The 15,415-nt window shown below is 31.2% G+C and overlaps 2 protein-coding genes across 3 annotated transcripts in view; one reads left to right on the top strand and one right to left on the bottom strand.

The window, feature by feature from the left end:
- LOC118193909 (methylmalonyl-CoA mutase, mitochondrial-like) overlaps positions 1 to 15,415 on the top strand; it is an 86,855-nt gene that overhangs the window by 50,778 nt on the left and 20,662 nt on the right. For both annotated transcript variants that reach the window (XM_035365068.2, XM_085812216.1), the window contains 3 exons: positions 6,264 to 6,347; positions 6,432 to 6,537; positions 9,703 to 9,839. In XM_035365068.2, the coding sequence (XP_035220959.1) occupies positions 6,264 to 6,347; positions 6,432 to 6,537; positions 9,703 to 9,839 (327 nt within the window). The remainder of the gene's footprint in view (positions 1 to 6,263; positions 6,348 to 6,431; positions 6,538 to 9,702; positions 9,840 to 15,415) is intronic.
- Positions 10,265 to 15,415, bottom strand: part of LOC118193910 (protein FAM177A1) — a 61,127-nt gene continuing 55,976 nt past the window's right edge. Inside the window, exon 5 of the mRNA XM_085812217.1 lies at positions 10,265 to 10,556. Within this exon, the coding sequence (XP_085668343.1) occupies positions 10,467 to 10,556 (90 nt within the window). The 3' untranslated portion in view covers positions 10,265 to 10,466. The remainder of the gene's footprint in view (positions 10,557 to 15,415) is intronic.

The raw sequence follows: 15,415 nt of genomic DNA, 5'->3' as shown, positions 1-15,415 counted from the left end.
TATTGTTTTGGGAAAATTTAAAGAGTATTATTTTTGAGTTAGTTTTATTTATGAAAGTAGTTTTATTTATGAAAGTATTATTAAGAGAATAATGGCTAAGGAAAACATCTCTGATGATTCATTAAGGGCAGCTAGCGCTGAACCTGAAACAAGTATAATTCCCTTTGACGCACAGAAAGATATGGATATAAATTCATGGCTTGAGTACTTTAACAAAACTCATTTAGATAAAGATGAAACGTGGAAGCTTAATAATGTAGCTCGATATCTAAAAGGTAATGCACTTAGCGTATATGTCAAAAACTGCCATAAAATAACTAAATATGTGGAATTAGTCCAAATTTTAAAGGAAAATTTTTTCGACCCCACTTTAACTACGTTTGGTGATTTTGCCAATTACAAGTACAATCGTAAAGAGGACATAACGCAATATTTTCGCAAAAAATTAGATATTGGTAAAAAATTAAATCTAACTCATGAAATGATCTTGGAGGGTCTAACGGATGGCCTTCCTATAGAATTAAAATCCTTAATGACGATCAACGCACCCTCTGACCCCATCTCTTGGCTTACTCATGTCCATAAGCTTATTAAGATTAGAAAAAATCAACAAATCAAAAGTGCACCTCCCAGATTTGTTACTCCGATTGGGAACAGTCCCCAAGATTACAATCGATTTAATAGAAGTAGAATTTCAGCTTCAAGCTATGAAACTACTGTAAGAAAAGATTCTCCTAGACCCAACAATTTCCAACATTTTCAGAGACCAAGTAATATTTATAATCGGTTCAGTGGGCCAAGATTTACAAGCCATCATAATTCTCAAAATAGATTGCCATTGCCACCCAGTCCCTGTAGACTTTGCACCCGGAACGGAATCCCAAATGCTTTTCACTGGTTTCAGGTTTGTCCTTTCAGAGGGGAGATATCTGATACACCTAATGTTACGCCCCTTGCAATAGAACCAACCCCAGAAACCCCTCACAGTAGTTGACTATTAAAGGTGTCGGGATATTTGTCCAATAAGAAACGTCTAGAGTGTGTTGTAGACAGTGGTGCCACCATATCAATAATTTCTTCCAAAACAGCTAGACAATTATGTTTAAAAGTACAAAGAGTTAGATCATTTTCAGTAACCCAAACTAAAGGAAAAATAATCTTCAACAAAATATGTTGTATAAAAATGAAAATTGGACGGATTAGTAACCAAATTACCTTGTTTGTTCTTGATAATAATTTGAATTATGTAATTTTAGGACTTTATGAATGCAAATTATTTGAGTTGAGTATTAATTGTACTAATTTAAAAATTAAACAGAGAGCTATTGTACTTAATGATGACTGCCATTTTGACAGCCGACCCATATCTTTACACCTCCAGCTTCAAGGTGGTACAACAAATGTTTATCCATGTGTTAATAATGATGATGATGTAAGAAATTTTCCAACCTGTAAATCTCATACTACAAATCCAAAGGAATTAGTTTCTCAGTCTAACATTTATGTGAAAAATGCTGTTTCTAATACTGTCGATAACAAAGAGTATAACTTGGAAAAATTGTTAAATGATTATTCGTCTGTGTTTTCTAAATATAAGTATGATGTAGGAAAAATTAATATTGAACCTCAACGAATTAATTTAAATTCTGATTTGCCTGTATCATTAAGACCTTATAGAACATCCCCTATGGAAGAAGAGGAAATTAAGACCCAAATTGATCAATTATTACAAGCAGGTATAATTAAAGAATGTTGTAGCCCATATTCGTCCCCCGTGACTTTAGTATTTAAACGTGAGGAAGGTAAGAAAACTAGATTATGTAAAGATTATCGAAAATTGAATTCCCTGCCTAAAACAGATGCAAACCCTCTTCCTCGCATTGACACTTTGTTAGACAAATTAAGTAAAGCAAAAGTATTTTCTGCAATTGATTTGAGATCTGGTTTCTGGCATATCCCGATTCACCCTGCAGATACTGAGAAATTAGCTTTTTGCACATATTTTGGATTATTCGAATGGTTAAGACTCCCTTTTGGTTTCAAAAATGCTCCTGCAATTTTTAACAGAACAATTAGACGAATATTAACAAAAAATAAAATTAATTTCGCTAGCAGTTATTTTGATGATATAATCGTTTACTCTTCCTCTGAGAAGGAACATTTAGAACATTTAAAAATTTTATTTGAGGTGTTTAAAGAGGAGCATGTTAAATTGAATCAAAACAAATGTGTGTTCGCCAGAGATCAGATCGCATTTCTTGGCTATGAAATAAAGAATAATTCCTGATAACCATAATATAGAAGTTATTAAGAAACTTAAAAACCCCAGTAACACCAAAGAGTTATAAAGAGTTTTGGGAAGTGTGAATGTGTATCATAGATTCATTCCGAATTATGCAACTATTAGAGCTCCATTAAACAGACTCTTGAAAAAAGATGTCAAGTGGGAATGGGATGACCAATGTCAAAAAGCTTTCGACGAAATGAAAAGAATACTGATTTCCAAACCTGTTTTACAATTGTATGATTCCAGTAGGCCATGTCATATTTTTGTTGACGCTTCTCAAACTGCTGTTGGAGCTGTTTTGAAACAACCAGATGAAAATGATGTCCTTCACCCTATATCATATCATTCCCGAACTTTAAGAAATTATGAGAAAAATTATACGATTACTGAGTTAGAATGTTTGGCCATAGCAGATGCCCTAGACAAATTCTATTACTATCTGCATGGACAAAAATTTGTTATACATACGGACCATGCGGCCCTCGTTTGGCTCAAAAATGTTAAAAATTTAAAAGGTAGACTCTTCCGTTGGTCACTCAAACTAAGTATGTTCAATTATGAAGTAAAGTATCAGAAGGGCTCTACCAATATTGCTGCTGACATGCTTTCTAGACACCCTGTTTCACAGCACCTCCAACATTATGTACATTTACTTGATAGAAATGAAATAATCCAGCAACAAAAAACTGATAATGTCTGTGGAAAAAATTACCAAGAGATAAATGATATGATGGTAATTAAGAAAAAGAATTTTTATAAAATTGTAGTACCTAAATCTTTAAGATTAAAATTGTTGAATAAAACCCATGAAAATTTTGGTCACCCGGGAGTTCAAATTATGCTTAACTTAATCACCCCTCAATATTATTGGCCTCATATTAGCAAAGATATCGGAAATTTTGTTAAACATTGTCATACTTGTCAACTTAATAAAAAGAAAAAACAGAAAAAATTTGGTCTTATGCAAGACGTACCCCAACCGACAAACCTTTCAAATGTCTCTCTATTGACACTGTGGGAGGATTTAATTATTATAATTCTACAAAAAAATATTTACATATAGTTATTGACCATGCAACAAGATATGTCTGGGCTTTTCCCTCTAAAAGTGTAACTTCAGAAACCTATGCCAATTGTCTAAAACAAGTATTTCAAATACAAGTACCCGAAAAAATTCTGAGTGACAGGAATGCAGCCTTCACTTCCTCTAGATTCAGAAACTTTCTTAAAAAGCATAATGTTAAACAACTTTTAACTTCATCTCACCATCCCCAGACAAATGGTAAAGTAGAAAGAGTAAATCAATCAATAGTAAGTCGACTAAAATGTAAAGTAAATTCTTCTTCTAAAAAAGTACCGTGGACTAAAGTGCTAGAGCAAGTTGTTATCGAATATAACAACTCCCCTCATACGGTAACTAAGTTCACCCCAGCATACTTACTATTTGGTAACCTCCCTTTTGAATCTCCAATTGATCAAAATAAATACCCTTCCTTAAATGAAGCAAGGGCTTTAGCAAAGAAAAGAACTATCGAATACCACCAAAAGAATAAAACTAGATATGACATCAGATTTGTAGAATCTAAATTTCAACCTGGAGATTTTGTCCTTTACGAGGAATTCGAATACCCAAATACTAGAAAATTGACTTCACCCTATTCAGGCCCTTATCGGATAATAAATAAATTATCTGAAGTTAATTATGAAATCGACAGGGAAAATTTTCACACGAAGAAACCAACTGAGATTGTACATGCGTCAAAATTAAGGTTCTATTATCCACCCGAGAACTTTACATCATGAATAAATCAAAATTTATAAATCAATAAACTATCTATAACCCTTCTTTTAGTTTTCATCCTGTTGTCCCCCTTAATAATTGATTTATCTCTTAGTGTCTGAAAAGTTTGTCTGCCCTTTTCTTTTACTGGGCTCCTTCAAACTTGAGTTTCAGGTTCAATGCACTTTCCGTGTGGGAAACACTCAATTGAGGCTATACTACAAGTAGAGTACTATACCCTCACATTTCCTTGAGCTCATGTTTTCCTATGTTTGTGTTATAAATCGTAGCAACAGTTGAAAAAGTTAAATTTCAGTTGTTGAAACTTCTGAATTTCATTTTATGTTTCTGCAGCATCGTGTACAAAAAACTGGTATGGATGTTGGAAGTTAAATTTTGTTTTGTTATCATTAATAAGAGAAAAATAGAGTGACAAAATATGTTAAAAACCTAGCAAAATGTGTATTTTCAACAAGAATATAAGAGCTCTAGTATCGTGACATAAAAACTCAAATGTTTTCAGTGCCAATGCTAATCCATAATTCTAGCGCTAATTAAATGATCCGGAGATCTCCAAAGACCAGTAAAAGACTGAAGATGAGCTTGAATGACAACTCTAATGATTGTACGGACTCATACACAAACTGTGAATGGCATGCCCTAAGATATAAACTTACAAATTCAGTTATATTACTATTTCCTATTGCCGCGTAGCTAACCAGCAATATGTTATTAGTGCTTTATTTGTTCTGCACTTAGTTACTATATTATAATTTCATTAATCATTTATTATATTTTATATACTGTATTAATTATATTCAAATATTTTATGTCATATTTTATGTAAACATTTTGTGTGCCTTGAGGTAAATCCAATAAATAAATTAGTCAACTTCCCGTTGCAAAATCTTAAGAATTCAAATGTTATAAAGGAAGTTAAGAACTTTGTTTCCTAAAAAAATCATGCAAAACTTTTTATATAATTAAAATTATATATAATTAAAATATAATATAAAAAATTACAATGAAATAAGTAATCAATCTCATATTTTCAAGAGAAAACAGCAGTCCAGTATTGAAAGCAATGAATAAAAAACTATTGTCAAAACCACATTTCTAAAGAATGAAACTATCATCAGAAAGCAATAACCGATCAAAATTTTGCTTTGTGGATGACATAATTCAAAATATACAAACCTCTTTGCCATTAGCTAATAAAAAGAGAAAAGGGAAGAAAGGAAATTCTTTCTGTTGTGCCTCACAAGACACATGCATGTCAGAATAAGAAGATCGCGATGTGCTTGTTGCGTATATAATTAATAATATTTTATCTCATATTTTCAACAGTCAGCAGTCTAGTATACAAAGCATTGAATGAAAAACTGTTGCCAAAACCACATTTCTAAAAGAGTGAAACTATTCAAAATGATACTGTTTCATCAAAAAAGATAAAATAAAAAAATAATTCTGATTCAAATTTTGAAAAAAATCACTTCGAGGTGCACTGGACCTTGTCTAGATGCACATATGTACCAAATTTCGTAGCCCTGGGTCTGTTGGCTTACTCGCAGCACGAATGAAAGACACACACACACACACACAGACAGACCATCTGAAAAATGAATTTTAATTCATGGTTTTGTATCTATATAGTATATTTTTGTGATATATATTATTTTATACATATGTTACATATTCTTATATATTAATATTTTATAATGAAGTATATTAAAAATTTTAATGACTAATAAAAATACTGCATTTTTTATCACCATTTATTTTTTATCACTATTTTTCTATATTATAGCTATCTGAATTTTAATTTGATTTTGTGCAATGCTTTAATTTATCTATTAGTTATTGTAGTTCTTTCAGTTTTATTTCATGTGAAAATTATTATAACAGTTTGTGTAATTGGTAGCTAGTTGTCATATTTAAAAAGTACAAACAGAGTTTTTTAAAAATATATAAACGATCAAATTACATTGAATGAAAAATAATAAAAAATAAATAAATAAACTCAATAATATTTGTATTAATATCTATAAAATCTAGAGAAATCTATATTATTTGTGATTAAATCGATGCATTCTGCAATATCTGTACAGACTTTTTATAGAAATCCAGTAATTTTTCAAATTTTTAATGGCTTAAATTAACTGGGCTTCAAAATAAAACTCTGTATTTTAATTTCAGGTGATAGATCCGTGGGCCGGGTCATATATGATGGAATGTTTGACAAATGAAGTATACGAAGAAGCTAAAAAAATTATTAATGAGGTAATTGGTGCTAAATGGGATTATTTTTTGTATATAATTGTATGAGAATTATTATTATTTTCTTATTTAAATATTATACATTAGGTAGAAGCACTAGGAGGAATGGCAAAAGCTGTTGCTAGTGGAATGCCTAAACTTCGAATAGAAGAGTGTGCTGCTAAAAGGCAAGCTCGCATAGACAGTGGGAAAGGTAATAGTTTACTGTTTTACTTCCAATTAAATATATAAATTTTTATTTTAAAATACAAGCACATGCTTATTTTGATATATCTTGCACAGAATTATATGAGTTGTATAATGTATATGTACCTTTATTGTTTGCATAGATGTTTAATACAAATGTTATGATGCTAAATTTTAGAAATTCAGCCAAAATTATAATAGGAATTACTAAATAGAAGTTTATTTATTTTCTGGATTTATTTTAGAAAATACTTATTATCTGGGTGTCCATAATTAAAGTTCCCTTATCGTAAAAGCATGAAACTTTGTGAGTGATACAATAAAAGGATAGAAAAAGTATTCAGCAAACACCATATTTGTTACAAATATTGCAACTAGATGGTATGGTAATATTTATTATAAATTATGTACATTACAAATTTCATTTACTAAATGAACAGTTTTCTAGATTTCATTTTCTTCTTTTGAAGCCTTCTTGATATTTTTAATGGTTTAGATGCATATTTGCTATATATCTTTCTTTCATTAATTTTAGTGTAACAGATGAAAAGAATTAAAATTGTTTAATGTTATTAGTTATTACATTTAAGTACTGTTATAGTGGGTAGTGTCGCTGACAGCTGTGTCGAAAGGCCCGGGTTCAAATCCAAAAAAAGGCATGGATGTTTGTAAATGTACAGTGCCCGTGCAGCATGGAGGGCTGTGATATCTGTCGACTGTTTGGCGATCAACAGAGCGTGCTTGGTGCAGGTAGCTCTTCTCCAATAAGGGTTAATGTATTTATTGAGAGGTGCATGTTAGCCTCGGAAGAGGAAGGTTTTAGATTTTGCCCTGCGGTAGGAGCAATGTACTGCTCTGAGTTACTGTTATGCTTTGAACCATATTTTTAATAAATGTTCATTTCATCTTGCTAAACGGTACCTTATTAAACCACGAAGTCATTACAGGGGCACTTTAAATATGCTGTGAGCCAAAAGTCCTTTCGAGAGGTTGGTGGCAGGGGAAGAGTGTTTGGAGACCCTTGGTCCTGTGCTCAAGGCTGTTGCCAACGACAGGCTTAAATTTGCACTCCTTGCCATGAGGATTTTTGTGGACTTGGGCTGAGTCATTAGGTGGGTTTTTTTTTTTTTTTTTTTTTTTTTTTTCACTAGTTCACAGCAATTGATTGGGAAAATTGTTCCATTCGATCATGAAAAATCAGAAAAAATTAAATTTAAATTAATTTTTGTTCAGAACTCTGCTTTAAGCATGTTTATGACAGAAAATAATTTATTTGCAGTAGCTAATTTGATGGGATTTGCAGTTATTACGATTTTGGCTGGAGTATTTAAGTGCTTTGAGTTACTTATCTTCACTGTCTAAAAGTCTTTTTAATTATTTTTTCCAATTAAGTTTAGTTCCTTTTTATCTGGATCTTGAGTCAAAGTAATCTGTATATAATTTATTTTCCATAATTAGGTGGTCATAGCCTTTTCTATTATTATTGAGTTCTTATATATGGAAAACAAACTAGCACAAATATATTTTATCATGAAAATACCATGCATTTTTCAAATTAACATTATATTTTAACAATTGTTATCACATTCAAAAACAAAATTTCAGATGTTCAATCAGTAAAATTATTCTTTAGAACATAAGAAATACAATAGTCGTTAACAACATATATTATTGTAAATTTATGGTAGTAATTGTCATTTAAAATGAAATATTCTTGAAAAGTTATATTACTTCACAAGTCTATACTGTTAATCTAGTTGACAAGGAAAATTCATCAAATGTAGTTAAATAATTTTAAATTGGATGTTAATCAAAAGGTTTCAAAGAAAATTTCATGTTAAGTCTAATAAAAATGATTGTAAATACTCTTCAATTTACTTTTCTAAATGTTGTCTGTAGATTTAACCCCTTCGAGCCGGGTAGCGAAAACGCACGCTTATCGCTGAGGCCGGCAGTGTCTTAAGCGAGCGTCTCTCCAGGGCCGGTGGCTTTTTTGCTACTAAGCCTAAATCCAGAAATTTCCAAAGTATCAACACATTGTTTAATAATGCTCTATAGAGTATTTAAACGGCTTATGCTTTATAAATATTTATGTATATATACTTTAATTACCTTATTTCTTGTTTAAATGCATATTTTACACATTTTATTTTAATTACTCACCATTGTATGAATTTTAACATTATACATCTGAAAACTAAATATATTACTTAAAATTCTCTTTTCGTATGAAAAATTTGAAAACAGGGATCTACACACAGTCCTACGTTACATTCCTTGCACTCGTAATAACTCATTTGCCATTTTGGAGGATTTTTCCGGGAATGTGAACAAACGAAGCACCGTCGTCTCATTTTCTTATCAGTCTCTTCTGAACAAAGTTTTGGAAAATGTCTTTCAGTTAATCTTTCAGAATCAATATCAGAATATCAGAATTTCAGAATCAATATCTGAAATATTTTGCATCATTTCTGCTATTTCATGCTCTGTTAAACATTTTCGACGCTTCGACATTGCAACGGTAAAAACAAAGAATTCACGTCTAACAAGATCTAATTATTTTCTAAAAACTGAACTGTAAACCGAAATACTCAACGCTTTAGTGCATATAAAACTTCTACTTACAATAAACAACTACTACGTGCGAATAAAGTGCGATTTAAAGAGACGTCATAAATCACGCCATTCGGAAACATTTATTTCCCCGTTTGTTTATATAATCAAAAACACATGTATTTGAGTCATGCTTCTCTCATTTCGAGTAGAAGGTCTAATTTACATGTATCTGAAACCATGTGGACATACGGTGCCATCTTGTGGCAGAAATTATAGTTTGAAAAACGTTCCAAAGTACTGGCACAAATACGTGACAGTCGGTAGAGAATGGAACAATCCTCTGGCACGCCTGCGTGTCGGCCGTTAGGTAAGTGTGTTTGTTGCTGGCACGTATACGTGACAGTCGGCGCAAAGGGGTTAAAGACCTCTGAAATTATTAAACCTAACATTCTAAGAAATTTGATATACTAAATCATAAGACATTGGTGTTGAAAATTTAAAGGACAGGACTTTTTTTTAAAAAAAAAGCTTGCTACTTGAAAATAGAATGATTATTTTTTTATTAATGAGTATTTCTTTTTTTGATGATATGTGTTTCATTTCTTTTTGCCTCCAGAAGTCATAGTGGGGGTTAATAAATATCAAAAAGAGAAAGAAGATCCTATTGATGTTCTGGTGATTGATAATACAAAAGTTTGTGCACTGCAAATAGAAAAAATTAAGAAAATTAAAGCAACCAGGGATTCTGATGTGGTATGTAATTCGTTAAAATTATCATAAATTAGTTTGGATTTAATAAGCATTGCTGAAATCTTATATAAGAATAGTTCTGAGATTCGAAATATACATTTATTTTGTAATATATACATTTAATCCTCTGAGCAATATGGCCATCACTAGGCAGTAATGAGGTTCTTTCTCAGTTTGCATATGTCTTAAGTTGGTATTTAAAGTACTATTTTCTTTTCTTAAATTTTTTAATGATCTAATATCAGCCTGATGGATGGAAGGTTATGAAAACAAACAATAAAATCAGTAATTTATATAGGGTCTAGAAAATAAATGTTTAACCCTTAGTGCTCCACACATTTTGTACCACTACCTACCAGCAACTTCGGCACATTTTCGCAGCGGAATGAGTGAAACGGAGTCTTATTTTAAGTGAGAAGAATTACACATGCTTGTGAATGTTTTTTATTTTATTTATTTTATACATATGCACTTTCTTCTTGCAAATGACAAATAAATTTTAAATTTTATAATTCACCATGGTGTGATATCTTTGGAAACAATCTCCCATGTGCATCCTGGGTTTACTTGGGCAAGCGTCACATCGAAGTCTTCCCGCGAATCTTCATCTTCATTTTCAATAATTCTCATTCATCGTCTCTTTGGTAGTATCATTTCGGAACCACTGCCTGAAGTGTCAGAATTATAATCAACATTGTCTTTCGCAATATCTTTTAACACCTGAAAATCAAACACGTCTTCACTGCCACTCAAAATTCTCATCATAATAATTATTTTTGTTTATGTTGCTAACCGTAAAAAAGATTAAAAAAAAAGGTTTAATCGTAACAGTACACAGAATGAGCATGTTTTAACTACAGATAAGAATTGCTAATGCCGACGATACCGCAGCATTTTAAGCGTTATCATGCTAAAAGCATTTGGCTAAACAGCAGAACAAATGCCGGATGGTCCCGTAGTGAAGCCAGTGGAGCACTAAGGGTTAAATATAGCTTTTCCTCATCAGATCCATAAATCTGCAGTGGTCAAAAGGCTAAAAAATGGAAAATATTTAAGTTTATTCATCCTTTCACTTGAAATGTTACTAAACCATCAGAACAAAGCAAAATTTCTACAGAGAATACAAAAAGAGAGGAATGCATTGTATAAAACCAGTAATAGCAGATGATGTCTTAATACATATGAATTACGTATTTCTATTTACAACAGTATATAATTCTGGAATGTATAATAATGTGGAATATATTGTATTCTTGAATATAAACTTTCAGTGTATGGCTTGAATTTCATGCTTTCTGGTTCTGAAATACAGAATGATTTGTTTTATAATTTCTCTGTCTGCATTTATTACTATTCACATTTTTATCAACAGTTTTAATATAAGAAAAGAATTTTAATTGTTTTCTGTGGTTTCAAATTATATATAATATAACATGTGAAATTTAAATGAGAATATTTTGCAAGTTAAAAAATCTGCACAATATTTTTAAATGAATTTTTATTTTCTAATATATTCTAGCTCAGGCTGTAAGGTTTTAGGTTGCAATACAAAGCCTTTCTATCAATAGTTATAATATTTAGTTACTTTGTAGAGAATTATTGTTCAGTTTGTTAATCAATATAGTTTTTAACTTACCTTTCAAATTAAAGTTAAAAATGCCACATCAAATGACAATAATTTTAGAGCAGTATTTGTAAGGTAGCGTAAGTGTAAATGCCTCATTTGCATCACATAACATTCTTCATTATTTAATTTCTTTAAATATCTAATATTTGGTTCTAATATTTGGTGGCGACAATTTAAAAAGTGAACCGACATTTATAGTGAACCAATGCAAAATGTCAAAATGAAATTAATAGTCCTTCTGGGCAAATTACCTCTTTAGACTAAAAATTCAGATCTGTATAATAGTATATTCATATATGAGGTGGAGTTGTTAAAAATAGACAAGAAAATACTTCCTATAACTTATTTTGATGAGAAAATCTACTTTACCATTTCTTTTCTGTACTGTTCATAAGCATCTGTCTCTAACTGAAAAAAGCAATGCTGTAGTTTTGTTTTCCATTAGTTGTCTTAGAATGTGCCATTTTTCTTTAATTTTGACTTAACTATGTCGAAAAAAAAAAAAAAAAAAAAACATGGAGTTGATCTGATTTTGTAGAAAAGATGTGAAAGTAATTACTGTGTGTGTTTCAACCAAAAATTATTAAACTGACATGACCTTCTAACTATTGAAACATACTCTTCATGTAATTTCTTTTGACCTTTTCCTCGTTCAATTTAGTCCTGTTTATTTTAGTGTTGATTTGCTATTGCTTCATTTTAAATCAACGCTTTCTATATTTTGTCTTTAATATGAAAATCCAAATTTGCATTTCTGATTCCTGGTTTAGTGTTTTCAGTCTATTCAATGTTATTTATTCAAGATCAAATTCAGATCCAAAACTCTTAACTATAGTATCTGTAAGCAGTGTGTCTTATGTTTTCAGCAGTGATACTATAAAGTTCACTATTTTTTCTTCTCCCCCCTTACATTGCAACACTTTCAGAAAGGATGTGTAAACTATTTGCAAAAACCAACTTTCACAAAACTATTAATTTTTCAATTCATTACACTGGCTGGTCAGCTTCTCCCAATGAAAGTTAGTTTCCCTTTATTACATTATAGGGCATACTAAGCTCATTATTACTACTTATGTTTAACTCCATTAACAGGGCTCTTTGGTTAAAGTTATTAGACTTTTTTTGTACATTTATGTTATAATGCGAAATTTGCATGAGGGTTTTGTTATCAGTGTGAACCATTTCTGCAATTTTGCTGTTCAGTTGGCAGTCCAAACTCATCTCCCCCCATTTTTATGTACTTACAGAACCTTTTAATGCTGCTCAAATGTATATGTATATGATATATAACACTCGGTAAACTTTTTTAAAAAATTAATAAGTTTACCGAAAATTTCAGATTGGTGTTTTGTGCAATTTTTGAACTGATAACTTCCACTGTATGAAATAGACATAAATTTCTATGTGTGAAGATTTATAAGGCTGGATTACTTTATTTATCATCTGCTTGGCTCATATCTCATTCTGTTTTCTTTCATATCTCATGCCTGTTTCAACTTTTGATTATATTACATTTTTATTATCCAGAAAATAAGATTTATGAATAAAATAAACAAAATGTATGTTTCTTTTCTTGTTTTTATGCTCATCTTTTATATGCACAGTCAAAAGTCGTTAATTCGGACACCCATAATCCGGAATGATCTATAATGCGGACCTCAAAGCTAAAATCTTTCTGCGCATGCGCCGCATTGACGCATGCGCACAAGACATTTACGACTGCACATATACGTCTGTGCAAGCGCAGAATACGTTTTCGCGTCCGCGTTTAATTTATAATGGACGGTATAAGCTAAAATTATCTAATTATCTATTTCAGTTAATGTTGATGATTGCGTTGTTCCTTAATCTTCGAATTGGATCCGGCTTATTATTTTTTGCAGACTTGTAAGAGCAATTTTATAAAAGTAAGCTTGAACTTTCGATTATGTCAAATAGAATTTCCGATGCTGGAGCTCCCAAAGGATCTAGAAAACGAAAGTATGTTTCGATGTCCATCAAACAAAAAGCGAATTGCTACAAAAAATGGATAAAGGCATATCCTTTGTTTATCTAACCGTTCCGAAATCTGTTTATCAATTTCACGCTGCTCTGCGCGGGGGGGGGGGGGGGGACGTCGCCGCACGCAGTGAACTGGAAGTTGTTCTGTCAGCATTATCGTTATCTTCAGGGCAGATGTTTTTATTTTATTCGGCTTATAATTCCTTACTAAATGTAGTATTTAATCTCATTTACTCCATCTTTGATATGATTTAAATCAAATTCATCGTCATTATAAATATCACGAATACAAATCAAATAGTTTTCTGGTTGCAATTTTCTAATTTCGGCTATGCGTAAGGTATGCTTTATGCAATCGCGCGTTGAAAGAAATGTTTAATAAAGTAAACAAATAAATATTAAGCTTCTTTTTTTGTAAATTTTGATACCCTTTAGATCATAATTGCTCATTATTTTATAAATTACGGTTTCATATTTTTAATTTTATAATTTCTGCATGCCATCTTGCCAGATTTAAACTAATGATCTATAATCCGGAAAAATCGATAATCCAGAATCGCCGAAGTCCCGACGAGTCCGGATTAAAGACTTTTGACTGTATTAACTTCTCTCAACCATTCTTTTGGATCATTGACCCGCCTTAATGCATATCTGTTAGTCTAGTTGATCTGTTAGTCTAGGTTAGTCTAGTTGATAAAGAGAGAAAAGGAAGAACCCACAAAGAAACTTGGGCAGTTGTAATTAAAAGTATCAAATATTAATTTTTCTACATTGAGTTACTCTGAATGACGATTCTGAAGATAGATGAGCAATTGTTACAGTTAATGTCATTGTCACACTGCTGTCAAGACAGTTATCATCAAAATTTTCATCTGTAGAAATAGCATATCTCCAAATCATTTCCAATGTGTTCTAAATGTCCACTACTGTGTGAGCTAAATAACTAGTTTTTATGCTATATCCAGGATAGAGTAATAAATATACAGTCAAAAGTCGTTAATCCGGACTCATCGGGACTTCGGCGATTCCGGATTATCGATTTTTCCGGATTATAGATCATCAGTTTAAATCTGGTAAGATGGCATGCAGAAATTACAAAATTAAAAATATGAAACCGTAATTTATGAAATAAAGAACAATTATGATCTAAAGGGTATCAAAATTAAAAAAAAAAAAAAAAAGCTTAATATTTATTTGTTTACTTTATTAAACATTTCCTTCAATGTAAGTTGCTTCGTTTCATATGATAATACTTTCTCTTTAATTCTATTAAACAGACATAATTTCTTGTTTAGTTACAAAATTCCGCTGTTCAAGTCCTATAATTGCTGTGTTGAGAATACCGACTAATTTGTCAATCGAAATGTTTTCGTTTTCAATAACCTCTGGGTCACTTTCTTCACTATCGGAAGCGAATTATAATGACGAGGAACTTGATTTAAATCATATCAAAGACAGAATGAAATAGTACACTTAGTATGGAATTATAAACCAAATAAAATAAAAACATCTGCCCTGAAGATAAGGATAGTGTTGACAGATCAACTCCCAATCCCCTGCGTGAAATTGTTAAACAGATTTCGGATCTCAAAACATACTTTCACTTTGTAGATACAAATTACATATTAGTAAATATATATCGGAAATTCTATTTGACATAATCTTTCTAATCTATCATAATCTAATAATGACGTTTCTGCCCCCCCCCTCTGCCGCAGAGCAGCGTGAAATTGATAAACAGATTTCGGATTTCAAAACATACTTTCGCTTTGTAGTAAATATATATCGGAAATTCTATTTGACATAATCGAACGTTCAAGCTTACTTTTATAAAATTGCTCTGACAGTCTGCAAAAAATAATAAGCCGGATCCAATTCGAAGATTAAGGAACAACGCAATCGGCAACATTAACTGAATTAGATAACTTTAGCTTAGCGTATAACTCCGTTA

This window comes from Stegodyphus dumicola, chromosome 2 (assembly GCF_044657685.1).
Source record: "Stegodyphus dumicola isolate Sdum_Otavi_A_Nest chromosome 2, ASM4465768v1".
Taxonomy (NCBI): domain Eukaryota; kingdom Metazoa; phylum Arthropoda; class Arachnida; order Araneae; family Eresidae; genus Stegodyphus; species Stegodyphus dumicola.
The sequence above is the reverse complement of the archived record's forward strand: the minus strand, read 5'-3'. Positions and strand labels throughout refer to the sequence as shown.